The sequence below is a fragment of the Aptenodytes patagonicus genome, chromosome 2 (genome assembly GCF_965638725.1).
Source record: "Aptenodytes patagonicus chromosome 2, bAptPat1.pri.cur, whole genome shotgun sequence".
Taxonomy (NCBI): domain Eukaryota; kingdom Metazoa; phylum Chordata; class Aves; order Sphenisciformes; family Spheniscidae; genus Aptenodytes; species Aptenodytes patagonicus.
In genome coordinates this window covers 12,045,908-12,073,495 of record NC_134950.1, presented here as the reverse complement: position 1 = coordinate 12,073,495, position 27,588 = coordinate 12,045,908, and the positions used below count along the sequence as shown (strand labels likewise).

At 41.9% G+C, this 27,588-nt stretch overlaps 1 protein-coding gene across 1 annotated transcript; it reads left to right on the top strand.

The window, feature by feature from the left end:
• The first annotated feature begins 7,615 nt into the window (after positions 1-7,615).
• SQLE (squalene epoxidase) lies at positions 7,616-26,325 on the top strand. Its single transcript, XM_076329112.1, has 11 exons — positions 7,616-8,527; positions 10,682-10,934; positions 11,221-11,401; positions 14,058-14,154; positions 17,919-18,032; positions 19,689-19,860; positions 20,151-20,246; positions 20,845-20,987; positions 22,111-22,207; positions 22,731-22,818; positions 24,455-26,325. Exons 1-11 carry the CDS (start codon positions 8,237-8,239, stop codon positions 24,645-24,647), a joined length of 1,725 nt encoding a protein of 574 aa, XP_076185227.1. The 5' UTR covers positions 7,616-8,236; the 3' UTR covers positions 24,648-26,325.
• Positions 26,326-27,588: the final 1,263 nt, after the last annotated feature.

Genomic DNA, 27,588 nt, shown 5'->3' with positions numbered 1-27,588 from the left:
GGTCCATATTGGGACCAGTACTGTTAAATATCTTCATCAATGACATAGACAGTGGGATCGAGTGCACCCTCAGCAAGTTTGCAGATGACACCAAGCTGAGTGGTGCGGTCGACACGCCAGAGGGATGGGATGCCATGCAGAGGGACCTGGACAAGCTCGAGAAGTGGGCCCATGTGAACCTCATGAGGTTTAACAAGGCCAAGTGCAAGGTCCTGCACATGGGTTGGGGCAACCCCCAGTACCAATACAGGCTGGGGGATGAAGGGATTGAGAGCAGCCCTGCCGAGAAGGACTTGGGGGTACCAGTGGATGAAAAACTGGACATGAGCCAGCAATGTGCGCTCACAGCCCAGAAGGCCAAGTGTATCCTAGGCTGCACCAAAAGAAGCGTGGCCAGCAGGTCGAGGGAGGGCATTCTGCCCCTCTACTCTGCTCTGGGGAGACCCCACCTGGAGCACTGCGTCCAGCTCTGGAGCCCTCAGCATAAGAAAGACATGGACCTGTTGGAGCGGGTCCAGAAGAGGGCCATGAAAATGATCAGGGGGATGGAACACCTCTCCTATGAAGAAAGGCTGAGAGAGTTGGGGTGGTTCAGCCTAGAGAAGAGAAGGCTTTGGGGAGACCTCATTGCAGCCTATCAGTACTTCAAGGGGGCTTCTAAAAAAGATGGCAGCAAACTTTTTAGCAGGGCCTGTTGCGACAGGACAAGGGGGAATGGCTTTCAACTAAAGGGGGGTAGATTTAGACTAGCTATAAGGAAGACATTTTTTACGCTGAGGGTGGTGAAACACTGGCACAGGTTGCCCAGAGAGGTGGTGGATGCCCCATGCCTGGAAGCATTCAAGGTCAGGTTGGAGGGGGCTCTGAGCTACCTGATCTAGTTGAAGATGTCCCTGCCCGCAGCAGGGGGGTTGGACTAGATGCCCTTTAGAGGTCCCTTCCAACCCAAACTATTCTATGATTCTATGATTCTATGACTTGGCATTGACAAAAACATGTGGAAGAAGCTAGAGCAGAGGTAGAGCTAGAGCAGGACATTCAGCAGTCACCACTAAGAGATGGTGAGGCAGACAAGAAGGGTGGAGATAGGCAGCAGTTTCAGCAGCTGTCTGTTTATAATTGTAGCAGTGATGCAGGCTTGAGCCATGGTTGTGGGTACCTGAATAGTCCCATCATAGAGAGACTACGTAGTGAGCTTCCTTTGAGGTACAGGTAACACCCCTCTGGTGGAGGAACGGTAAGTTAGAAGGCAGCCAACCTTTCATCTAGGGGTTCCTCTGTCTCTCATCCAAGGCCACGTTTGATGTAGCACAGCTGAGTGAATTTCAGTCACTTTTATCGAGAAAATTGTTAAGATGTGAAAAAATACATGAACTAAAGCCTTGCCAGATAAGAAAAATTAAAAGCAGAAGTGAGGCTGCTGAAATCCTAACAGCAGCATAAGGATTAGAGGAAAATTATGATATGAAAGGTATAAAATCCTAAAAAAACAATCAGGAGATCAGAAGATAGCAACTCGGCAACACCGAGGATCTCTCATTCTCCACAGAGCAATGGAGGTCAGGCTCTCCCCACTTGACTGACGTTCTTCTGAAAAGCAAAGAGCCATAGGGCATCTTACCTAGGGCAGTGAGTATCATATGCTTAGCCCAGCAGCTCATTAGTTCTAGCTCTGTATTTGTTATGTGTTTTGGCCAACAAATTTTTGGGTTTTGCTCTTCACTTCCATTTATCCTGCCTGAAGAGTTTTTGCTTAGACAGTAAAAGTTACCTGAACAAAGTGGCCTCTGATATCCTCAGCTGGTCAGGGTGAATCACTATAAAAATCAGTATCCTTAAGGAGGTGAAATAAGAGATTAGTGCCACTAAATTAAGCTTGGACTTCAGAGGAAAATATTCAGTTCTCCGATCCAAAAGGGTATTTTGTCTAGGAGTACTTTTTCCAGTTTTTAAAGATTAAGAAGCAATTGCAGCTTCTAAAGAAAAATTAGAGTACATGCAGAAAAGACTGAAAAGAAACAGGGAAGATGGATGGCAGGGAAAGTGCACAGAACTGAGTGGAAGAACTTATCTGCACCTTGAGATGATGAATTTTCAGAAGTTTTTATCACATGCTCCGTAATTTTCAGTCATAAACTTTACCTATCCTTGACATTTATAGATGTCAAATGATTTATATGTAAAACACTTCTATTGGCAAGCAATATTTTTTGTTATGAAGTCATGTGGAATTTAGTATGTGGCAATTAACCCTCTTGGGAAGTAAGTTTGCTCAGCAGCAGGAAAAGGTCACTCACAGCAAAGTCGATGTGGCTTAATTCCTGTCTCATAATATTCTTTTTGTATTCGCTAAGCTCTCTGCTGTTCCCTTCTGGTTGTCTGGCTTGTCCTTTCTATCTGCCCTTGAGAGCTCACCTGTTCTGAAATTCTAGTGCATGGATGGATTATTGTTGATGTGTAATTTACAATTCCAGCTCATGGGAATTCACCAATATGAGCTGCTTTCCCATTTACAGAGCTAGTGCATGTCTTACTTCAGCATTGCTCCATACTGAACTTGATTGTCTTGTGGACGAATGTGAGCTCCAGCTATCCAGCACAAACTGCTCTCTGAGCAAATAATGGAGAGAAATGGCCTCTGGGATCCAAGCGAGGTCTGCTGTAAAGAGAAAGAACCATTTGGATTGCACGTGGAGAGAGACACTACAGAGGCTGCATTTCTGTTAAATGCTGCATAACTGCACAAAAAGACAGACTTTTTCAATAAATGCCACTGCAACATTGATATGCTGCTCTACCCTACCTCTGTCTTCTGGTTCGTTAACCTCTTTTTCCATTCTTGGTATCTGTAGTCTGTCTGCTATCTTTTAACCCTATTGCCACATTGCCACCTTCTCACCTCAAGCCTGAGGACTGTATATGCCTGTAGTGTCTGGTAAAACATTTTGCTGTCTTCAGCAAGGCATGACTAGGAAACGCCTATGGAACAGAACTTCAAAATCAGATTAAAACACAAAACTCTGTCACTGCTGGTGCGATGACTGTAATTCTTAAAATAATGAGTTAGCCTTTCCTTTTCCTTCCTTCTGTCCCAGTCAACTGACTTGCGATTATGGATATCATTGACTGAACACTCGCTCACCCTATATAGTAAGGAAAAGAGGTAAACACATTGATAATACATTTAAAAATCATAATGTGCAATCTAAGAGATAAAATGATAGAAAAATAGATGGCATAATTCCAACCTTATAGGGAAAACAGAACCAAGAAGGGGACAAGTGCTTATAGATGTAGCTGTTGGGGCTGACATAGGGGGCATGTGGCCACTGGCTATACCACAGCCTGTATGTTGCCTGTATTCCTCAAGCCCAAATAACTTCAAATTACAGCCTGGACTCCCCAGGCATTACAGCTTTGCCCCCAGAGAGGTGCCCTCTTAAATATTCTGTACTATCAGACTGCAAAGAACATAATAGCTACAGGCTTTAATTCCCTAATCATGCATTAATAAGAGACAAATTATTTTACAATCTTCCCACCGGGACAGAGCGAAAATATTGCTGAGCATCCCTTTGAACACTTTATAAATACAGTATGTCATCAGGATGAACTTTCATGATGTGCTGCATAATATTTAAAACTTCTTAGTGGATTTCCAATTCATGCATTACATATATATTTGATAATGTTTTTGCTGTTGCTCAGACATTAAGCTGTTTTTTTGACATTTATTAAAAACGTACTGAAAACATCTGCAGAGTTCTTCATTGTGATCAGTCTTGAACGTATCCAACTGCACTGCACTACTTTGTTAGAAAAATGAATTAAAGCACCTAACTTCTCAATATAATAAAATCCCCACATGAAGGGTAACAGTTTTGTATTCCTTCACACACCTACTGATATATCCGCAATGATTAAAGCTTTTTATGCAAGTGGCCTCTTGCTTCCAAGCTCAAAGCATCTCTAACTGAATAACTGGTTTCATATAACGATCCTTCTCATTTTTCAGGAACCCTACCACCTTCCTCTTCCAAACATTTACCACGCTCTGCTGCTTCTCATGATCATTAGTGAACCATAAGGATAGATATTTTTCTTTCATCTTTTAGTCTACACACCAGACTTTCTCCATCTATCTACCAGTGCGGGTGGATGACCATTAACTGGATGCGTAGTGAGACCAGGCTCTACATCACACGTAGCATGTCCATGGACAGCAAGAGTCAGTTCCATGCAGCACATGGTGGTCAGTTGTGCGACATATAAGGAATAGGTCTGATACCTGAGATATTGGTAGTTGTGACTGCAAACTAGGGGCCTGTCTTGTGTTTTATGGGTCTGCATCTTAAGATGGCATACATATGACGCCTGCTTCTGCACAACTGGCAAAGTCTTCATCAAGTGATTTATTTTTTATACCCTGGAGTTCAGCTAACCATTTCTGGTTATTCCAATTTCACATTGCTGCCCTGCCAACTGCTCGTTGTCTGAGCCCGAAAACAGCATTTCACTGAGTGAAGCTGCTTCTGGAGAAGGACTAAGAGAAAAACCTGCTCAACTCCAAGCTCCTCTGGGGTGCCTTTATTTCCTGGTTGTGAAGCTGTTATGGAATTTTAGAAATTCTTGTTTCAGCCTGCTCATATTTGCCACTGTGAGATTTAAATCATTAAAAGATGTTTCACAGTGGTCATCTTGACAGTGCTTCACAAGTGAAGCAAGAAGTTTCTTATTCTAGAAAGAAACTCTTAACAAAATTCAAGAATGCACATAAATACAAAACAGAAAAAGCAGGTTGTTTTGTAAAGTTGGAAAATAAGGCCATAGCAAAAAATCAGTAGCTCTACCTATCTATCTACAGAAATACCTTCTTATTTACAATAATGTAAGCAAAAAAAAAGATGGCTCTTGCAGAGAACAAAGAAATGTAAGTATGTCAAGCTCTTCAGCACAACCAGGACAGTGAGAGTAAATGAAGAGGTAGTGGGGAGCCAGCCACTTTCGATGTTTGGCTGGAAATACGGAAATGTTCAGATGACATCTGAGCCTCGAACAGATGCCTCTCCGAGACTTGCATTCAAAGCCAGAATTCTGTAATTGCTTCAATTCCCAGCTAACCACTCCAAATACAAGTATCAAGAAAAATGACTCATGAATTACATAATCCTGAAAGATGTTTTGCATGAGTATTTCATCAACAGAAGGTGATTTCTTGGAGTTTTGTTGCGTCACCTAATCAGATCTAATTACAGCCTGCAGCCGAAGAGACACCCACACCCATTCCTTCCGTACCAGCCATGTATTACTGCCCTCTCCTCTGGCTCAGACACAGTGGCTACACGGTGACTTAGACGAGACAGAAAGTTGATGTTCTGTAGTGGGTTACATTTACACGTTGTCACTGAGTTGACGCAAGTAACCCTACAGCTGCATAAAGCAGGATCCATGGCAGGTGAAGAGGGGTTTTGGTAGTTTGCAGTAAAGCAGAAGATGGAATTTTACTCTAATCTTAAAATCATCATAGCGTTATCTTCATTCACGTAATTCTGCTTCAGTCTGTTTTCTTAAACACCATTCTTCTAACAGCCACTTAAGCTTGCGCTGGTCCTTGGTACAGTTCTGACTATGCACTTGCATTTCCGCAGTATTATTTTCAGTAGTTGTTGGTTCATGTATGTCAATTGACATTTCTTAGTCTTTAGAAGGTTTGCGTTGGTTCCAGTAACCTAAAGGCTATGGTTCTTCTTATGTTTGGTCTCTACCATGAAATGCCCAGAAGGGTTACACACAGTTTAATTTGGTCTTACAACGTACTGAGTGACGCTGTGGAGCTCAGTCCATAAAAAAGGCATTTTTTAGCAGGCACAGGGAACATTAGTAAATTGAACATAGGAAATCAAGTGCAGATGTATTTAAGAGGTTCAGTCTCAAGTGGTTTAAATATAAAACTTGCTGACAGCTGTAATAACCCTAGTTCAAACTGGGGAAAAGCAGTTCCTGCTGTGAACACATTTTTACAAGTAGATGCCTATGATTATGGATGCCTGTGCTGCACCAGAGTTTGCATTTCATCGTTGAGGAAATAACCATCATCGTTGGATGAGACACATGTCTTTACCATTTAGAAAAACCTGTGCTTGACCCCTTTAGCTCACAGGATCTTTACTTTTAGCCGAAACTGATTGATCTGATGAATGAACCAAACCCCAATCTCTTACTGGCTCCTGTTTTTGCCTGTATTCATTCAAGTCTACCCATTTATTTTCAGTCTCCTTTTTACTGCGTGAGAAACTTCTAATTTTTCCCCTCTTCAAAATCTACTCCATTTTGCCACCGCAAGGATCCTGCCTCATTTCTCAAGCTGGAGCATGCCGCTCCATTTGGATGCGATTGGTTTTGCTCATTCTTTTACCAATTTTGCCTGGAGTGGGGTCCTGATGTGTTACATAGCATCATCACTTTTAAATATTATTATACTGCAATAGAGAGACATGTTCAATATTGTTGCGCTGCGACAAGTACATAGCCCACGAACGGTCGCTCTCTCAGAGAAAAGGGAGGACCACAGGTGTGTGCCTCTGCAGAGCTCAATGCTAAAAAAGGATTATTCATGGTTTGTTCGTTTTGTCCAGCCATACAAATCATCCCAGGAGCAAATCTCCAAATTCCTCTTGCCATCCATGAGGCTGGGGCACTGAGGGGTCATCCATATCTTTCACCCCCCTCCCATTTTTCCCACGGCTTTTGCATTTCTGGGCCCGGCTTGCAGCTGAGCGGCTGCCAGCCTGTCCCTGCCCCTGTCCCTGTCCCTCCAGCTGTCCTGCAACCGCACCGTTACGCCTTTCCCTTGGAAAATGTTTTCGAATCTCCTCAGGCTGCAGGACTGCTCCGTCCCTCAGGACTGACCAGCGCAGGGACGAACGCTGCCGCTCCCTCGTTCTTCGAGCCGTTCGCCGTCAGCCTCCTGTCCCGCGCAGCCCGGCAGGCGCCGAACCGAGCACGGGAGACCGCGGTGCCGCCGCCGGGATGCCACCGCCATCGCCCGGGGCTGCCCGCCGGCTGCCGCCCGCTGCCCTCAGCCTCCCCTCCGCCCCCTCAGGCACCCGCGCCCCCCACGGCGCGCATGCGCGGCCCCCGTTGGGCAGCGGCGCGGGGAAGGGGGGAGCGGGAGGGGTCGCTCCGCCGCCGGCCCGCCGCGGCAAGCAGCAGCCCCTCATCCCGTGACCATGGCAACCTCAGCGCTCCCGCCCCGCCCTCTCCGTCGTCACATCGCCCTAGGAGCCCGGCGGACGCAAGCCCCGCCTTCCTCCCGCTCGGATTGGGCGCCGGGCCATAGCACCATCTCGGCATAGCACCGCCGATTGGCCAGATGCCGCTGAGGCACGGGGCGCGCGGTACCTAGAAGGAGGCGAAGGCGGTTGTCATGAGCACAGCCACTCCCCCCGGTGGCCGGCCCTCTCCGCCCCCCCTCCCCCCCCCCTTCCCCCTCGCGCTCGCGGGGTGCTCGCTGTGAGGCGCTGCCGGGGCCCGGGGCGCCGGGCGGGGGGTTGCCTGGCGGGAGGCCGGGCTGGGGGGGGGGAGGAGGAGGCAGAGGAGGCAGCAGCGCCGCATCGCCGCATCCCTCCTCCGTGAGGCGGTTGCGGGGGGGCCCTGACGCGAGCAGGTAGAGCATCAGCCGCGCCCCCCCGGGGCGTGAGCCTTCCTCCGCCCGAGCCCCCCGCCTGGGTGCGTCACGGGCGGCCGGGGCGGCCCCATCGCAGCGCCGTCGCCTCACTCGCCGGGCGTGGAGGCTTCGGCCGCGTCGCCGCGCATCCATCCCGGCAGCCGAGGCGGGGCTGGGCACGGCGGAGGGGTGACCCCGGGAGGCGGTGGGGAAGGACGCCCCCGGGCCGCGGCAGAGACGAGCTCCGGCTCCGCGAGCATCGCGTGTGGCGGGCGTCGTCGTGCGTTTCCTTAAGGTGCTGTGCGGAGCTCGGTGATTTTTAAGACGACGTTTTATATTGATTTTTTTTTTTTTGACGGTTTTGGAACCTTTCTCTGGGCTCCTGCGGCAGCACAGCGAGGTGGGGCTTGTTCCTCTACGGGGTTTTGTGGAGCTCCTTGTTTTTTCATTGAGAACTCCCTCCCTTCCATCGCAAAGGAAGTCTTTGTGTTTCTATACATATATTTTTTCATACCTTGCGCAAGAAAGCTTTGGAGGAAGCAACCAGGAACAGTGACCAGTCCCCTCACGATGTGGACCTTTCTGGGTATCGCCTCCTTCATCTACGTGTATAAAAAGTGCGGAGACCTCATGACTTACGCTAATAAGGAGGTGCTACTCTCCGTGTTAGTGTTTTTCTCCCTTGGCTTGCTGCTATCGTACAGGTACCACTTCAGGGGGCCCAAGCAGCAGCAGCAGCAGCAGCGGAAGACCCGCCTGGGGATGCTCTCAGATGTTCTCTCAGCTTTACCGCTTGTTGGCTTCTTCTGGGCAAAACCCACCCCAGGATCTCAACAAGTCGAACAACCCAAATCCAGAAAGGTAGGTTCAATTCAGACGTGGCATGTGGGGTGCAATGTCTTCCTTCTGCTCCCTCTGGCCACTGACCCTCTGCCCTGGTGAGGGAAAGGAGCTAAGAAAGGGTTGGAGAGGGTTTGTCTGCAGATGCTGGATATCTGATTTGTTATGTTTTGTATTAGTTTTGGATGACAAAAGGAACAGTGAAACTTACTTAAGTGATAGAGCAGGGGGTTTTTAGAGTCAAATCAAATGTAAGTGTTCGAAGAAAGATTCGTAGTAAAGGATTATTACACTAGCAGAAAAATACCTTCAATTGCCAGCCTGTTGTAGAGTTGAAGGGCTGGAGCATTTCTCCTATGAGGAGAGACTGAGAGAGCTGGGACTGTTCAGCCTGGAGAAGAGAAGGCTCGGGGGGATCTCATCAATGTATATAAATACCTGAAGCAATGTATATAAATACCTGAAGGGGGGGTGCAAAGAGGACAGAGCCAGGCTCTTTTCAGCAATGCCCAGTGACGGGACAAGAGGCAATGGGCACAAACTGAAACACAGGAGGTTCCCTCTGAACATCAGGAAACAGTTTTTCACTGTGAGGGTGACCGAGCACTGGAACAGGTTGCCCAGAGAGGTGGTGGAGTCTTCATCCTTGGAGATATTCAGAACCCAACTGGATGTGGTCCTGGGCAATCTGCTCTAACTGACCCTGCTTGAGCAGGGGGGCTTTGGACCAGAAGACCTCCAGAGGTCCCTTCCAACCTCAGCTATTCTGTGATCAGCTTCCTAATATTTCCATATAAAACAGGCAACTGCAGATACAGTTATTTGAATATTATTGCTAAATTATTGCTTGTGCAGTAGCTACAGGACCTGAGCTCAGATAGTCAGTCTGTTCCACTGAGCCCAGTGTGAGACTTGCTGTGAGACAGTGGAGAGAGCTGTAGGTTGTGGCTGGAGCTTAGCTGGAGTCCTGCCATCTAAGGCTACCGACTGGACATGCATATTCAGTACATCTGTGGGTTGGCACTGTTTAGCTACTTTCCTGTGTGCCTCTGGGCATTTTCAGCTGGGCACTGACCCTTTGCACAAAAGAACTTGAAATTATTTTTGGCTGCAAGTCAAAGATTCTGGATTTTTATTTCATTTTTCTGGTAAAGCCTGCCTTTACCCCAATTTCTTGTATTATCTGAATTCAGATAGTTTTGCACACCCTTGCTGCATTGTAGATATAAACACGATGCTATGCCACAAGAAATCCTGGTGTCAGTGTTGTTCTGGGCATTTGTTTCACTGATGCAATCATATTTTTACCACTGTCAGCACTGTAGTTGCTGAGGCATTTGTGAAAGAGTGAACTGGACTCTATTCTACCAGCTGGAGAAATGACTTGCAGGTTTGCACTGGAGTTGCCCTTACAACTTTTTATCACTTTGAAGTGTATGTGATTAGATGCTATTGGGAAGGTACTATGACATAGCTGGTCTTCAGGTACCAGTTTATATGGTAACTGGTATGTAATCTAATGTATGTCAATTCTTAACAGTTTTAAATGTAGGTGAATGGTAATTTTGCCTCTACTTTTGACTGTCTGATGAGTTTTCATTTCAGGACCACTTCTTTATAACATTTCCCAGGTAGCTGCTTCTGCTGACACTTTTCCGTGCTCAGTATTACCATAAGCTGTTATTTTGGTAGGTAGGTTCACTTACAGTAAAATTAAAGAGAAATACATTTTCCAGTGAATCTGATAACCTTTTTCATTGCAAAGTGCTAAGGCCTCTGTGTAGTAGTGGCTCACTGGTATGAAGGTGTTGGTATGTTACTTTATAGACCAAGAATATGGGACAGCCACAGCTTACTGCCTTTTATAGGAACTTGACTTTCAGTCTTTCTGAGTTAGTGGTTTGTCTTTGATCAGTGGGGCAGTTTTAAGCAAGTATCTTGATTTTTGTTTGGGGGGGTGTTGTTTTTTCTTCTCTCTGCTTGTTGTGTTTTTGTTGCATTGTAGAATACAACTGATTTCATTTTGGACAAAACTAAACTGGAAGATGCTCTCCAACTACCGATGCACTCTCAGTTCCCTGGGTTAAAGTAGAACTAGTCCAAAGTCAGCCCTCTGACAAGGTTATGGTGCAGATACATTGGCACATGTAACTTTGTTGGCTTTCTTTTCTAAAGGGTAAAAGAGAAGTAAACTTCTCAGATGTGTATCTGACAGAGACTGCTCCAAATGCAACATTATCGCCCCAATACGATCCAGAAATTATCATTGTGGGATCAGGCGTCCTTGGTTCTTCCTTGGCCACGGTGCTCTCGAGGGATGGAAGAAAGGTGACTGTGATAGAGAGGGATCTGAAAGAACCTGACAGGATAGTTGGAGAATTGTTGCAGCCTGGAGGTTTTAATGCACTTAGAGACTTGGGTCTTGAAGGTGAGTGCATTTCAAAATGTAAATATATCTATAACACAAGTTACTACACACAATTATGTTTTTAGAAAAAGCATGCCTACAGGGCAAATGAAGAAATACATTATCTACGCTTAATATTTGAATTAAAATTGCTTGCGTATTTCCAGTCTGCCATTTTGAAAATATTTGTCCTTCAACGTGTGTTTCGATTAAGAAAATTGGACTCTATGTGAAGAAATACTTTTCATACATAATTAAGCTTTCTTAAAACCTTTTTTTAACTCATCTATTGGCTTATATTTTGCAGATACAGTAGAAGGTATTGATTCACAAATAGTAAATGGTTACATAATTCATGACACAGAGAGCAAGCTGGAGGTTGAAGTTCCTTATCCAACATACGAGGATGGCCGCGTGGCCAGTGGAAGATCGTTTCATCATGGCCAGTTCATCATGGGTCTCCGAAGGGCAGCTATGGCAGAGCCCAAGTGAGTCACCTTGTGAACATCGCAGTTGGGATCCAGAGATTCAGAAGCACTGTTCCCAGCAGCCGTGAGATTCCCTAACCATTTCACTCTGTCCCAACACAGAAGGCTGCAATGAACAAGACTGAGAGAAAGTAACAGCTATAGTTACTTGCTCTGGTTTCTGTAGACATGTTCATGAGTTGTGTATACATCATACGTTAGCCTTTCAGACAAGTTAATTTTTAAACTATGGGAATATAGGCTTTAAATATTAGGCAAGGTACTGGCCCATCTGTGTGAGAGAACAGTTCAAGGGTAAAGAGCTGATTCTCTTCTACTGATTCTTGGGTTTGGCATTTTACTAGAAGCAGCGACCTCTTCTCAGTGAGGAATGCGTAGAACTTCTTTGGTCAAGAAACGAGTGGCAAATCTGGTACAATTTCTTAGAATCATAGAGTGGGTTGGGTTGGAAGGGACCTTTAAAGGTCATCTAGTCTAACCCTCCTGCAAAGAGCAGGGGCATTTATTTCTTCCACTGATGTTATCCGTGATGCCAGAAATCAAGCTTTTTTTACATTTGTATGTTGTTCTGCTTTTTATGATGACAAGAAGTCAAGCAAAATAACTAGAAAGCAGCACTAAATGGAAGTAGCTCTTGCCAGTTATTAACCTCCGTTTTTCAGAATCTTGAAGACACCTTCTCTTCCTAATGAAATAAAAATTAGTGTCTGGTATTTCCTCTTTTAACGGATTACTGTCTTTTATACAAGAGATGAGAAGGAAACTTTTATTGAAACAGAATAGATTCTAGGTGCTGTTTTCTGTGGGGTGTTTTTTTGTTTTGTCTTTTTTTTTTCCCCTAAAAAATGCTTACAAGGGAAACATGGCTTTATCATCTTTTTACCTTACATGTTTTTATTCTGTACTGGAAAATCGCATTCTCTTATCATACCTGTTGTATGATATGAATTACTAAAAGTAGCACTAAAAGATAGCACCTCTGTAGTACAGTTAAAATTAATGACAACCGCGTTTACTAGCTATAAAAGCTAAAGCTTTGTTGTTGAGTCTTCAGGTTCAGTGAAATTTGGGCACCTTTTTGTTCAACTTATGGGAAAACTCCAGTAGCTTACACAGTCTTTGAAGCAGAAACTTACAAAAGCTAATGTTTGTGATTTGAATTCAATTCTTCTCCCTTTTTCCACAATCTCTCTAATGTCCATTTTGTGTATGTTTTCTTTCTGTTTTAATTGTAGCATAGAAAACTGCATGTTAAATTAAGGTGCGGGAGAGATCAAGAACTCTTAATAGTGCCATGAGGCTTTGTTTTTCATCTCATAACTTGTGAAAATATAGGGGATAATTATTACTGATTAATATATCCTCTTTATAAGTACTAGGCAATATGAATTTATTTCAGATGAGTAAAATTAACTTTGCAGAGGAAAGAGGTAGGGCATCATTAGTTAATTATTTTTATAGTGGATGAGAACCAGAAAAGGAAGTGAGCACTTACTTAGATAACTGAAGTGACAACTATAAAAGAAATTTAAAGCTGATAGTATCCGCAGAACTCTGATTCACCTGCTATTAACCTGACATGTTGCTGCACTCCCTTGCCGTTGAAGTTTCTGTTAGTGTGCTTAGGCATAACCATTCATATTTTGATACAGCCAACCTGCCTGTCGCCTGGCAAATTAAGCCAGTCACGATCTGCTCTGAAATTTCTGTGCTGGCTGACATGTAGAAAAGACATGAATGCAATTGCTCATGTTCCCTCTGAGAGCCTAAAATATCAAGCTGTTTTATTCTCACATGGACCTTTAGCTCATTTCTCCAAGTTGTGGAATTCCATATGGATATGAAAATATTTGTGAGGGAGAGAAAATGTCCATTTCAAACTGCTAAGTCTGAACTGCTGGGATCGGGTCTAACAGCTCAGACCCAACAAGGGATTTAAGTTTACAGAGATTTAAGTGAAACCCAAATAGCCCTGGTTGGGAGGTGGAAGTTGAGGATGCTCAGTTCAAACTCCAGACGTAAGCATTAGGAGAACTTTAAAAGCATAAATAGCCAATTAAAAAAAAAAGTGTATCCTGAATTTCTGAGGTGAATAGCTAGATGTCTCTGTCCTAATCAGGTTGGTTAGATTATTTTGGACTACTCTGAGAATTAGGTACCTCACTTTTATCTAGTGTACGTGTTAAGTGTTGAACTGCTACTGCGGATCTTGCTCCTGAATTCTGCTTGGAATTAGGTCTCACCTGTACTGTCAGCGTTTCCCACCATTTAGCAGGGCTGACTCAGTCAGCTGCCTGATTTCTGACCGTTATTAGGTGTCAGACTCCTCTCTGCGTCTCGCACATGGCCGTGAAGCACCTGAAGCACGAGTGGGGATTCTGCTAAGTGGTAGGGTGTTTAAGATAAGCACTACAGTTTTAGAATATTCTCAAGTATGAAACCAAATGGTAGTGTTGAACTGAAATTAATGACAAGCACTTGACGTTCAGTGTGGCTTCTGAAGGTGGTCAAGAACACATCTTTGTCTGTAGAATTTAAACAGTGTTTGTGTTGGCAGAGACAAGATTAGTGAAAATCTGGCTTTCCTTCTAGTGCCTTGAAATGGTGGCATCATTAATCTTCTTCCATTCTGTTCTAACATTCTGTTTTATTTCAGTGCAAAATTCATTGAGGGGACTGTGTTACAGTTGCTTGAGGAAGATGACTGTGTCGTGGGTGTTCAGTACAAGGACAAAGAAACTGGAGACACCAAGGTAAGACAGTTTTCTGTTACGATCTTTTTTAAACTGTTGAGAAAATGGAGGGTTGGTTTATATATATATTAAAAAAAAATAAAAAAAAAAACCCTCTATTTCAGAGCACTGGTACAGAAATAATGCAATTATCAAGAAAGCGAAAGCTTTAATAAAGAGAGATTACTTTCTAGTGGATACAGTCCCGCATACGGGAATTCTTGTTATAAGTTCTTGCGCAGCTTCTGCTTTCAGTGTCTCTGGAGAATTCAGTTCATTATTTATTTCAATATTCATATGTCTGGAGTTTAAAATCTTTTGAGAGTTACTGGTGGAAAAAACAATATATTAAGATTTATGCTTTGCCTGTGTGTAATGGTCTACATTTCCATGTACACTTCCACCAGAGTTCTGGCCTATTTTAATTGCATCACTGATTTGATTAATGTTCTTTGCCTCAAATAATGTAAACTGTTGGCTAAATGCTATGAAACTGTATGAACTTAGAATAAAAAGTTTAAGAGAGACCAATGTAGGTAGAGTGTACGTGCTGAAGTTCTGGATATACTGCCTATTCTCTAGAAAAGCCAAACTTGAAATCTCCCCCTTTGTTGGCTTTAAAATTGCTTTGCTGCCTAAAGTTACGTAGCTGGCGTGTTCAGATGTGCTCTGATGGGGAAGATGGGCATCTCCGTCTACACTCTGCTGCCCTCCATACAAGATTGCGAAAGTTTGTGAGTTGCTGGAAGATCCTGCTCTGAGCATTGCTAACAAAAATCTCTCATCTTTAGGTCATTTAGAAATGGAAATGGTGGTATAAAACCATATGTAAAAGAGTGTTGTAAAAGTACTTGCCCAAGATGTAGGAGAGTGTCCTGGTTTCGGCTGGGATAGAGTTAATTTCCTTCCCAGTAGCTGGTACAGTGCTGTGTTTTGGATTTAGTATGAGAACAATGTTGATAACACACCCATGTTTTAGTTGTGGCTGAGCAGTGTTTACACTAGTCAAGGACTTTTCAGCTTCTCATGCTCTACTGACTGAGAAGGCTGGAGGTGCACAAGAAGCTGGGAGGGGGCACAGCCAGGACAGCTGACCCCAACTGGCCAAAGGGACATTCCATACCATGTGACATCATGCTCAGTACATAAACTGGGGAAAGCTGGCCGGGGGGGGCCGCTGCTCGGGGACTGGCTGGGCATCGGTTGGCGGGTGGTGAGCAATTGCACTGTGCATCACTTGCTTTGAATATTATTATTATTATTATTATTATTATTATTATTATTATTATTTATTATTATTATTATTTTATTTCAATTATTAAACTGTTCTTATCTCAACCCATGAGTTTTCTCAGTTTTACTCTTCCGATTCTCTCCCCTATCCCACCGGGGGGGGAGAGTGAGCGAGCAGCTGTGTGGTGCTCAGTTGCCGACTGAGGTTAAACCATGACAGAGAGCTGGTTTTAGACCCTCCTCAGGCAAAAGGCATTTCAGCCCACTTGATGGCAAAGTGCTGTAAGTAGGAAGCTGTAAGAGAGCTGAGTGGAAACAACATCCTTGGCCCCTCTTGAGGTAGCTGGAGGAAGGGGCAGTTTCAAGTCCTGTTCCTTGGTCTGTCTTACATGTCATGTAAAATGAATAAAACCATATTAGGAAATCCACTCTAGTAGAATAAGCCACTGAATCACACATGGGTGCTGGAAAGATAGGGAGTTTGGAGAGGAGGAGGTTTTTTGGAGGGTGGGGTGGTTTGTTGTTTGTTTCCCCCCCCCCCCCCCCCCCCCCAATCCAATTGGCTTTAGTATCCAGCAATGTAGAAGGGTTTTTTTGGTTTGTTTGGGGGGTGAACGGGGATAGTGTATATTTTGCTTTGAGATTTGTTTTACATTTATGGATGTTACACATTTATGGATGTTACACATTTATGGATGATGATGTTGTAATTTTAAGTGTGACTTATTTGACCAGCAGTAGGGTGGCCAGTGTTTTAGCCTGCATCTTTCCTGAGAGCATGGATGTTGTTCTTAAGGCGCTGAGTTTCCTATCTGTATAACGGGGATAAGCAAATTCATGTTTTGCTCTGAATGCTGAAGTTCTGTGGCTAGAAAGAGCTGTTTCATTTGCTGGCCTAGATCTCCTTTGACTGTAGAAATGTAGTGTAAGAAATTTCCACTAAACATTTCTTCTTAACTGTGTTTACCTTCCTGTGACTTTTTACAGCTGGGAAACTACTTGGGGGGGCGGGGGGGGACACGACACACCAAACCCAGAACCAAAGCCTGTTTACATTCCTTAGCCTGCTTTCATAAAGAAAGGAGGCTGATCCATGTTGTGTGTCTGTGCTTTTCTGTTCTCTCCGTCCCCATTGTCCACCACATTACCTTTGGGATTTTTAGTCTCTTAAATGAGGTTGAAATTAGCCAGTATGCTACAAATCAACTTAGAAAATTTATCAAAACCAGGCAACTGAATAGAGTAAATGTCTTAGTATGTTGACTGTGAAAAAATTGTAGCATGAATGTTCAGATCATTACACACTAGGGAACCCATACAGGCAGGTGACCGTGCTCTAATTGCAGCAGTAATTAGAGCTTGCAATCATCTGAGACAGGAATCCACAGAAGGAGGTTTTGTTAGCTCTACTCAGGAGCTCACTTCTGTAAGCGCAGACACCATAAACGTATTATTTTACTCAGCTCTACTCTCATCTGATTTTGTCCGACTTCACACAGCAAAAGATGTAAGGATTGTGTGACACAAGTGACTTGAGTCCATTCCTGTGCAGGAGAGAACTGCTCGTAGAAGAACCCATTCACGTACTGGCTCACCAGATGCTTCCATCCAATAGTAAAATATTTTCCAAAAGTACGAATGAAGCACGGCGTGCTTTTTTGCCTTGTTGCTTACATCCTGAAAGCTTGAAAGGAAAACAGTTTTTTTCAGCTCATGCGAAATGTGTGAGATTATTGAAGGCCAAGGGCTAATGCGCAATATAAATCTATAGTCGTTTGCCATTAAATCACTGAATATACTGACATTGAGAAGGCTGTAGGTAGAAGGAAACATCTACCTCTAAACGCTTTCTAGTATAATCATGTTGTTATATTACCATAACAGTAAAATGCTTAAAAATATATTTTAATAATCAGAATAATTTGCTTATGTTAGAGAACAATATATGTGTTAAACATTAGGAACTTGTGCATACATTCAGGCTGAACCTAATCAGTTTACTCAGATTTTATTTTGTACTTTGTCTATATACGCTATTTATTCTTATAGTTCCTAAGTATACTAGGAACTGCTCAGAGTTCACTGGTTGGTCTTTCAAAGAAGATTTTGGTATGCTTCCTGCATTTCAGTTTGTTACACTTTGGTTGATTTTTATTTAGTTGCTTATGCATGGTTCTTTAATTTAAAATTTCTTCTTTTTTTCTCCTGAAGACCATTATAGGCTGAAGGGAGCAATTACTCTACTTTCTTGTCTTTTTTTTAATCCAAGTTCCTACACGGTCCCCATAACTATGTTTTCTGATTGCATGTCTAATAAAGCTGGAGTATATTGTTCGATCAACTTTTAGAGGAAATAGAGTTAAATATGAATGAGGAAGGAAAAAAATACCGTATTTCTTAATACATATATTATGATCAGTGATCCTCTTACATGTTTATTGTTTTGTAGAACATCTAATGTGCAATTGAAAATGAGAGCTGGCGAGTTGTTTCCCACTGTTCTGAAGCAAAATGGAAAATGTCATATCTTTATTTTTTTCTTTATGCTACAGGAACTTCATGCACCACTTACTGTTGTAGCTGATGGACTTTTCTCCAAGTTTAGAAAAAACTTGGTCTCCAACAAAGTTACCGTTTCATCCCATTTTGTTGGTTGCATTTTAAAGGTAACTTTTACATATAATACTATATAAGCCAGTATACTACCGCTTCTTAACGTGGGTCTGAATTTCACTGAATATGTTGTTGTTCATTGTCTTTTCCAACAGATCAATTAGAACTATGCTTCTAGATATTTTTCCAGCTGTTCTATCGGTTTCTGTGTCCCTTTGAGGAGTGCTGGGAAATTTTGGTCTATGTTTTTAACTCTTAAATTATTGAGAGTATGCATTATTATGCATACTCCGTCCCAGCTCTAGGACAGCTGAACTTGCTATGTCAGACTTGACATATTTGATACAGTTACAGATCAGATTTTCAACTCTTAAAACACTTTTAAGTAACTGTGAGCCAGTTTTGGTTGTTTTGGGGTTTTTTTGAAGTGGATATTGTTGTTAAAAGTTAGATTTCTGGTTTTAAGAGTGGAATACAGTGCTAATCTTAAGCAAATAGTTGAACAAGGGAGGGTTTAAGAAAACCTGGATTAGGATTCAACATAGCTAGTTTAAACTGAGCACTGGACTCGCTAGACCAGTTCATAGAAAATACTTTTTTTTTTTTAAGAAAAAAATGTTTCAGCATCTCATATAAGGTAGTGCTATGTGTGCTATTAGTGCTGTATCTTACATAGCACTCATCTCTGGATTAGAGGTAGGCACCGTTGTAAAGCTGGAACTCAATTTGTAAAATTTGTAAAATTATTTCCCTGGCTATAGATGCTTTGACTGGTTTATGTTAAGGTATCAGTAGCTAAGATGGTGACGCTCATTTTTTCACAATGCTTACGGCACTTGTTCAGGGAGCGGAAATCTTGAGTTTTAGATCATGCTAGCAGCTGTGGGTCAAACCACCTATATTTTATACTCAGAAGAATACCCAAACTGTGCTCCTACTTGAAGGTGGGGTATCTTGTAACCAGGTACATATATACCTTCAGGACCTATAAACTTTTAAGAGAGAAAGTGGGAGTCTAGTTTGGTAGCTGGGTGGTTGGAGAACTCGGGTAGGAATCCTGGCTGGGTCTTGCCCTCCGTGGCTGCTGCAATAATCGTTGGATTAACAGCAAAAATAATTAAGGGAGAAGGAACCAAAACTACAGAACTTTCGCTGGACTGGGAACACTGACTTGGAGGAACTTTAGCAATTCTTGGGTCCCTACCCTTACAGCTACTACTGCCCAAGTGCCTCCTGTTGCTCTACTTTTGGAAACTTGTTTACAACCTGGTTAGATAGGACCCTATGATTCTTCCTCAGTTGGTATCTCCTTGTAGTTGTATACAGACTAATGTATTTCTTTCCCTCCCACCACCTCCTTTATGAAAAGAAAACAAAATGATCTTATGGAAAACTACTACATTGATTACATTGCAGGTTTTCAATGGTGTGTATTAAATATTAGTGAGGTGTTCAAATGAAATGTGTAACTTCACATACATTCTAAAAAATATTAAAATGTATTGCCAAAAGAATTGTAACTACACTGAAGTTCAGAACTTTCTTTTTGAAAACATTTCTCTTCTTCATTTAAAGAGAAAAATAGCACAAACTTAATATGATATGGGATATTATTTCAAACAATTTCAGAAAATTATTTTGTGTATCTGAAGCTTAATATCCTTTCATTAATCAGTCTTAATCTTTCTCCCCCTTCTTTTCTTTTTAAGGATGCACCACAGTTTAAAGCTAATTATGCTGAACTTGTTTTAGCTAAAACTAGTCCAGTGCTAATCTATCGGATTTCTTCAACTGAGACTCGGGTCCTTGTTGATATTCGAGGGGAAATGCCAAAAAATTTAAAAGAATACATGATTGAGAACATTCATCCACAACTACCTGGTAAGTCTAGAAAGATTTCCATCCATAATTGTCACAATTAAATGTGCCAAAAAAGGCACATTTCATTGAATCCGTCGAACTGTGTGGACTTTTTCCCTGTGCGCAATTATCGTTTCAGTAACCGTTCATCCTTCTTCAATTCCACATCAAATAGCGGTTTGTTCAGCTTACATCTGTGAGGTTAGCAAGTCAGAAGGATTATATCTCTAAGAAGAGGTTAAAATGGGTTGTGTGCAAATTATTTTAGACTCTATCTGAGTAATGTAACTACAAAATTTTGGTTATTGCAGATCACTTAAAGGAACCATTCTTAATAGCAGTTCAGAATGATCGTTTAAGGACTATGCCAGCCAGCTTCTTGCCGCCTTCAGCTGTTAACAAAAAAGGTGTGTATTATGAAATAAAAGGAGGGAAAAAGGCATTATAAACTTCTTCTGGGACTTAAGGCTTTGTTGTCACAGACATCTGTTTGTTGTTCAATACAACTGTCTCATCATTCTTCTATGAAAAATAATATTTTGAAAATGTGTACCTTGGGCATAGTTTAACTGGAATGTTATATTGACACCAGACTTCAAATCAGTGCCTGCTTTATTTTTAAGTTTAAATCATTCAATTGCTCAAGCTCATACAAGTGTGGTCTTTTTAAGGAAAACTTGATTAAAAAAGGAAAGAAATTACCTTGAAAAGTGTGTGTGTGTTTGTGTGTTTGTGTTCTTTGACACATGCATACCTATAGTGGAAAAAAATATTCTAACTTTGATCATCTTAAAGCCTTGTTAAGCCTGTTAATTTCAAGACAGCTTTTTTTTTTCCCTCCCTTTCCCCTTTCTTTTTTCTTTTTTAATTTCTAGCTGTTATTCGTCTTATTTTCTGGTGGGAATGAATTCTTAGTAAGTTTGATTTTTAAAAAAATAGCGGGTTTGAGTTCTAAGATTGCATAATGGTCATGCAGTATCCCATTAATTTTTCTCTTCTACCTAGGTGTGCTTCTTTTAGGAGATGCATATAATATAAGACACCCTCTAACTGGTGGAGGAATGAGTGTTATTTTAAATGATGTTAAAATATGGAGAAGTTTGCTCCAGGATATTCCAGACCTTTATGAAGATTCTGATGTTCTTAAGGTGAAGCTTTATTTTGGACTTATTTTAGGCAGCTTTTGCTGCAATTTAGTGACACACTTTTAAGTTTTATGCAACTTGGGGACATGTAAGTTATTAGTGAAGCACAGCTGTTTTCAAAGCTTTGGATAGATAAATCATACATGAGGCATTCGCCAGTAAGCGGAGCTGTGATTTGTGAGTGCTATGGCTGCATGGCAAAAGGCAGATTCAAAACTGTGCTTACTGACCTGTCATGTTTTGCTTAAGAAGACTGGTGTGCTGTGTCTAGTCAGCATGCTTTGCTAGTATAACCTGATATTCCCATATTAGCAGTGTATTTGTAATGTAGATTGATCTTAAATGGGGTGGGTTTGGACCATTACACTTGTGTGAGTGGTACTTAGAGAATAATGAGCATGTGTACCGAGTTTTTCAAGACGCACCTCAATGCGCCACTAGCCTCTTGACTGCTGCATTAATCTCAGAGTAGTAAGTTAGAAGACATCCTTCTTTCCCAGGAATCAGCACCATCAGTGTTGATGCTGGGTTTATTTTTTCAGTGAGATTTATACCCAAAATTCTGATCAGTAGATAATAAGATTTCTTACTTATTTGTTTACTGCTTTTAATTGGGTTAGGCATATTGTCTTGGCTAAACTACAGCTGGAATAATTGTAGACTACAAGTAAATTATTCAAAAAGTGTATTTCAAAATTGAGAAGCACTTAGAGGGACCCTGAATGTCAGGACAATACAGGATTTACCTGATCAAATGCAGATACTTACATCTCAGCTAGTCACCTCAGACTTTCAGTTATTTCCTACTTGTTCTCAGTCAACAGAGGGAACTAGGTGAGTGTTATCCTTCAAGTTTCTGACCTACCCCAGCCACCTACTATAGGATGAGATGAAACACACCCTGGAACTACCTTTTTTTTTCTTTCTATATTTAGTGTAAGAGGAGCCTAGATAACTGGTTCAACAAGTTTCCAAAGTTCCTTAATGACCTAACTTGGAACTGATCTAGTGTATCACTAAATCCACTCTACATTTTCACGAGTATGACTCTTACCACCTCTGGGAATCTTTTGAATGCTCTTCTGTAGTTACTGACAGAAATACATTTTTTTTTTTCCTTTTTCAGGCAAAAAGAACATTTTACTGGTCAAGAAAAAAATCTCATTCTTTTGTAGTGAATGTTCTTGCCCAGGCACTTTATGAACTCTTTGCTGCCACAGATGGTAAATATATTTTAAAGATAACTTCTGATGAATTACAGCTTGGTAAATAAATATGCCTGGGGAGGGCATGTGTATGTGTATGAGCATATGTCCATGTGTTTGTGTGTGTATATATTTATGTATATGTGTATATTGATGTGTATATTAAAAATATATCAATCAAAGGTTTTTAGTAAGTTAGCTTGTGTTCTCTGCCTAGTTGTTTAGTTCTAGTGTTATGTAAATTGAGTTTTAGCAATGTGAAGGCAGGTCTGGAGTTACTATTAAAAAAACAAAACCAAAGAAAAACCCCACAAACAAAGAAAAAAACTGAAAACACTTGTTCTTGTGTCAGTTAATATTCAAGAATATGTAGATATTCTATAAGACTATCCTTTTACTTAAATAAAACTAGCTCAAAATCCAGCTGAATTTAACAGAACAGCTACCGAAGTCCTGAATTTAATACCACTGTTGCATATTCTGAAAAAGTTTTTGGTATGTATTGAATATATTTGTTGAGTCATTTTAATTCATTTTGTAGATTCCTTGCATCAGCTAAAGAAAGCCTGTTTCCATTACTTCAGACTTGGTGGAGAATGTGTCTCGGGTCCTGTCGGATTGCTGTCTGTGTAAGTTCAGTGTGCTGCTAATAGTTAATGTGAACTGGGTCGAGCATTGTGAGCCTCTGTGAGGGTCTGCTTTGCTCCCAATTGGTCAGCTCTGCACAGGGAGAATCACAGAATCATTTAGGTTTGAAAAGACCTTTAAGATCATCGAGTCCAACTATTAACCTAACACTGCCAAGTCTACCACTAAACCATGTCCCTAAGCACCATGTCTACACGTCTTTTAAATACCTCCAAGGATGGTGACTCAACCACTTCCCTGGGCAGCCTGTTCTAATGCTTGACACTCCTTTTGGTGAAGAAATTTTTCCTAATATCCAATCTAAACCTCCCCTGGTGCAACTTGAGGCCATTTCCTCTCGTCCTATCGCTTGTTACTTGGGAGAAGGGAGCAACCTCCTTTCAGGTAGTTGTAGAGAGCGATGAGGTCTCCCCTCAGCCTCCTTTTCTCCAGGCTAAACAACCCCAGTTCCCTCAGCCGCTCCCCAGAAGACTTGTGCTCTAGACCCTTCACCAGCCTCGTTGCCCTTCTTTGGAAGCGCTCCAGCGCCTCAACGTCCTTCTTGTAGTGAGGGGCCCAAAACTGAACACTCTGTTCGAGGTACGGCCTCACCAGTGCTGAGTACAGGGGCACAGTCATTTCCCTCCTCCTGCTGGCCACACTATTTCTGATACAGGCCAGGATGCCATTGGCCTTCCTGGCCACCTGGGCACACTGCTGGCTCATCCTGAGCCGGCTGTTGACCAACACCCCCAGGTCCTTTTCTGCTGGGCAGCTTTCCAGCCACTCTTCCCCAAGCCTGTAGCACTGCATGGGGTTGTTGTGACCCAAGTGCAGGACCCGACACTTAGTCGTGTTGGACCTCATACAGTTGGCCTCGGCCCATCGATCCAGCCTGTCCAGGTCCCTCTGTAGAGCCTTCCAACCTTCAAGCAGATCAACACTCCCACCCAGCTTGGTGTTGTCTGCAATGGTCCACATGAGCCTATATTTTTAGGATTATACTAAAGGTTGGAGCTTTATTAGAAGCTATGTCTTTAAATGCCAACTCTTTTTTTTTCATTGTAAAAAATGTCACTAAAAGCTGGAGAGAATTTAATGTAGGTGGCATGGGAGTTTGAATGAGGTAGATGGGTCCAGACTAGCAGAGGAGCTGGTGGAGACGTTTCATGCTTGACAAGTTCAAATTCTTGGTCTTCCATAAAAGAGCGTAAGGAAATGGGTAACTATCAAGGTGTTTTGAATGACCCCTCAGAATCTAGTGAATGCACAATAAATCATACTACTTTGAACGTGTGAGAATGTGTGCATTTATGTTTCTCCCTTTTTTGGAATGAGAGCTAAAACTGATAAAGCCTGTTGAGAATAATCCCCTGGGGTCGATAAAGGCAGACACACACTACTGGAAATGCAGAGGAAGCAGCAGTGTATGTTGGCTATGCTGTAGAAAGGAATACAGGGTGTGTAGCAGCTCCAAGACCAAGTTCATATTTTCACTTGAGACCACAGGACCAGGGCTGCCTAAATCGGAAGACTGTGTGTAATCTTGAGTGGAGATGTCTATTTGTAAAATGAAAATTTGTCAGGGCTTTCTGATTCTGTTTATTTACATGTTTTATCTGTTTATTTTTAATACAGGTTATCTCCTAAACCAACGGTACTGATTGGCCACTTCTTTGCTGTGGCATTATACGCTGTTTATTTTTGCTTTAAGTCAGAGTCATGGATCACCACGCCTCGAGCATTTTTCAGTAGTGGAGCTATTCTTTACCAGAGTTGCTCTATAATATTTCCACTTATTTACTCTGAAATGAAGTATTTAGTCTACTAAAATCCAGGGGGAAATGACTGGAGGAAGAAAACATGAAAATCACGATGCCTTCAAAATCTTTGGACATGTACTATTTAATATTGTATTATGTTTCCTTATCTTCAAAATGCAATTTCCTTGATAAGGATTTGACTTAATTTTGGGTTTGTGGTTATATACATATATATTATATGTAAATATTCTTTACTTTGCAATTAAAATTCAAAAAGGAGTTAGCTGTTTACAAGGACCATAATTAAGTGTTGACATGTGGTAGATAATTGCCAGTTTTGTCAGAATTTCATTCCTTGCTTTATTCATTGCCGAGTGCACCACTAATATTAATAAACTGAAAAGTGAAAACTGTAAACCATATGCTGCTATTATCCTTCATGCTTTTTTCTGTTCAGTAGTTCATAGACTGTTTCTTCATTACTGTGAAACATTGTAAGAACATTCTTGATTTGGGTCATTTCATTAGGATTTGCCTCTTCCTTTTCAGTTGCAGCCAAGATACTAGCCTACTGCTTAAAAGGACACCATAAAGGATTTCAGGTCTCGAAGTGTCACCATATCTTTAACGTTGGTCACTGTTGCAAGTGCCACGTTGCTCTTCTGAAATCATTCTTTACACCAGAATTAATTTAAACAAGTAATAATCAAACCATAATTACGTTGGCTACTGCATTGCACTCAGGTACTGAAAGCACATGTTTCTGAAACTTTCTTCCTATCTCACTTCCTTTTGAAAACTTAGGGGTTTTGTTTTGGGTTTCTTGGCGTGTGTGCAACTGAAGTTTAACACTGCCATGAACTGAAGCACAGCAACAAACCGTATCCACTGAAACAAATTCAGTCCAGGCTATTTCCAGAAGACAGTAATCTTTAATATCACTTCTTAAAATTCATGACAAATACCACAAAAGTGTCCTTTTAATACTCGGAGTGTGGTTTTTTTCCTGTAGAAATTACTGCATGCTACTAAAGAGTTCATGTCTTTTACTGTTGGTCACACTATTCCTTTCAGTGTTATCTTTGTCGATATGCTTTCCTTTGTTCTTGTGTATTGTCACTTTTCCTTACCTTTCTTATGATTGCTTTGTGTATCGCTGTGTGGCTCTCCTATTTTGGCTTGCCTAAACGATCACATCAGTGCAGCCAACAGGTCAGAGAGCAGCAACAGATTACGTTTTTCTGTACTGGCGAAACTTTGACGATATCTTCTGAAAATGACAGAGTGCATAAGCTGTACATAAACATACATTTTATGTTGGACTGTGGAAAAAAAACCCCAACTGTGGAGAGGCTTTTTTAGTATTTTATTTGACGGATATTTCAAATGACCTGTTCTTTTCCAGAAGCAAAAGTATGTATATTTTTCTAACCATATCACTTTTGATACCCTCTTGAAACTACACACATCATGAATATGTCTGTGTTTAAACTTTAGCGTAAAGTACTAATATTTTCAAATATCATTATAAATGGTAACTAAATGATGCCCCTTTAAGGGTATACAAACTCTGCAGAATTTATACAAGTGTTTTCAAAATTTGTGACAATTTTGAAAATATTGATTAATTTGGCATTTTCTATTTTTTTTATATTATTTGCAGTCAGTCTCTTTAAAGTCAAGGATAAACAGTCCTGAGCCAAATACGCATCCTCAGCTAACTTAAATAAAAAGTTATGATATCTGTAGGGGTTTTCTTGTTGTGTATCTCTGGTTAATGAGTTTTGTTAGGTCCCAATTTATCAGAAAGTACCAGTGTGCTTAGATTTACATATATGTTTAAGCTCTTTTTTTCTTTTCTTTTCTTGAACCCAGTGCCTGGTTAAGTGTCTTGATGATCGGGGTAACGATCACTTGTTGGAAATTACCGTGGGGGAGAGAAAAATCTTGCGTGTATGTGTAAGGAAGAGCAACCTTCAAATATGACTTCTGAAATGGTTACATGCCTTGTCCTCAGGACAAGATGAAAGACTCACTTTGAAGTATCGAACAAACCAGGATCACTTGGATACAGGACAGCACAGGGTGAGGGCTTCTAACTGAAATTATGGATGAGTTAGTCTTCGGTAGCGTTTGACAGCATTGGCTGGGCTCCAGCTGGTCAGTGGCACACAGCAGTGCTGTGCCGTGGAGAAGGAAAGTCGCAGGGCAGAACTTCAAGCTCTGTTCTGTAGTCCCTGGCTGCAGTGTTTTTCTCAGGGGCACAGAAGGAGGTTGGGGGGCCGGGGGGGGGGGGTCATGAAAGAAGCAGTTCTTGAGCCAAATAAGAGTAAGAAGAGTAAAGTTGGCAGTGAGTGGGCAATGTCTATAGGTGAAATGGAATCTAACAACATCTAATGCTAGCCAAAATATGCAGCAGACAGTCTGTAAGAGTCCTGGTTTTCATTTTCTACATCCGCATGCAGCAAAGGGAAGCGATATGCCAGGGAAGATGTGTCACAGGCATGATTCGGAATCTGAGAGGAACACAATGCACACACAGGCAACCCACGAGTTGCATCAAATGTATACGATTTGTGCACTGCAAAACTTAATACCATCCTGTACCCTCAGCAGTGTGCTTTGGTAAGTGGTGTGGGCACGAGACATGCATCGTGCATATGTGGTTATCCCTATATTGCAGGACCAGTGACAGCTACAGCTAACGGAGAGAGCAGAAGGAACAAGAAAAGCAGCTATACGTAGTGATGAAATTCTAGCTTGTGACATGGTGCAGGAGTATGAAAACTTGCTAGTGGTGGGGAGGAAAGAGGAAACGGTAGTTGCCTTCTCTGCTAGGAAGTGGTCTGGAGGCTTGTTCATAGGTGGGGAGTTGGTTCATGCAATGCGAGTGTCACGTTTCTTGGAGCTTGCTTGAGAAATTTGTATCGTGTGGGTGAAGTGTTCTTGGTCTTCCGGTTTTTGGGGTTTGTTTTGTTTTGAACAAGCCCTTGACTGGAAAATATATGG

What these genes read in the sequence shown, in the direction of transcription:
- SQLE (XM_076329112.1), top strand. Translation starts at nt 8,237, where the DNA reads ATGTGGACCTTTCTGGGTATCGCCTCCTTCATCTACGTGTATAAAAAG. An exon ending in AAGATTCTGATGTTCTTAAG is followed by an intron (nt 20,988 to 22,110) that starts GTGAAGCTTTAT and finishes TTCCTTTTTCAG; the next exon opens with GCAAAAAGAACATTTTACTG. An exon ending in ACTCTTTGCTGCCACAGATG is followed by an intron (nt 22,208 to 22,730) that starts GTAAATATATTT and finishes TTCATTTTGTAG; the next exon opens with ATTCCTTGCATCAGCTAAAG.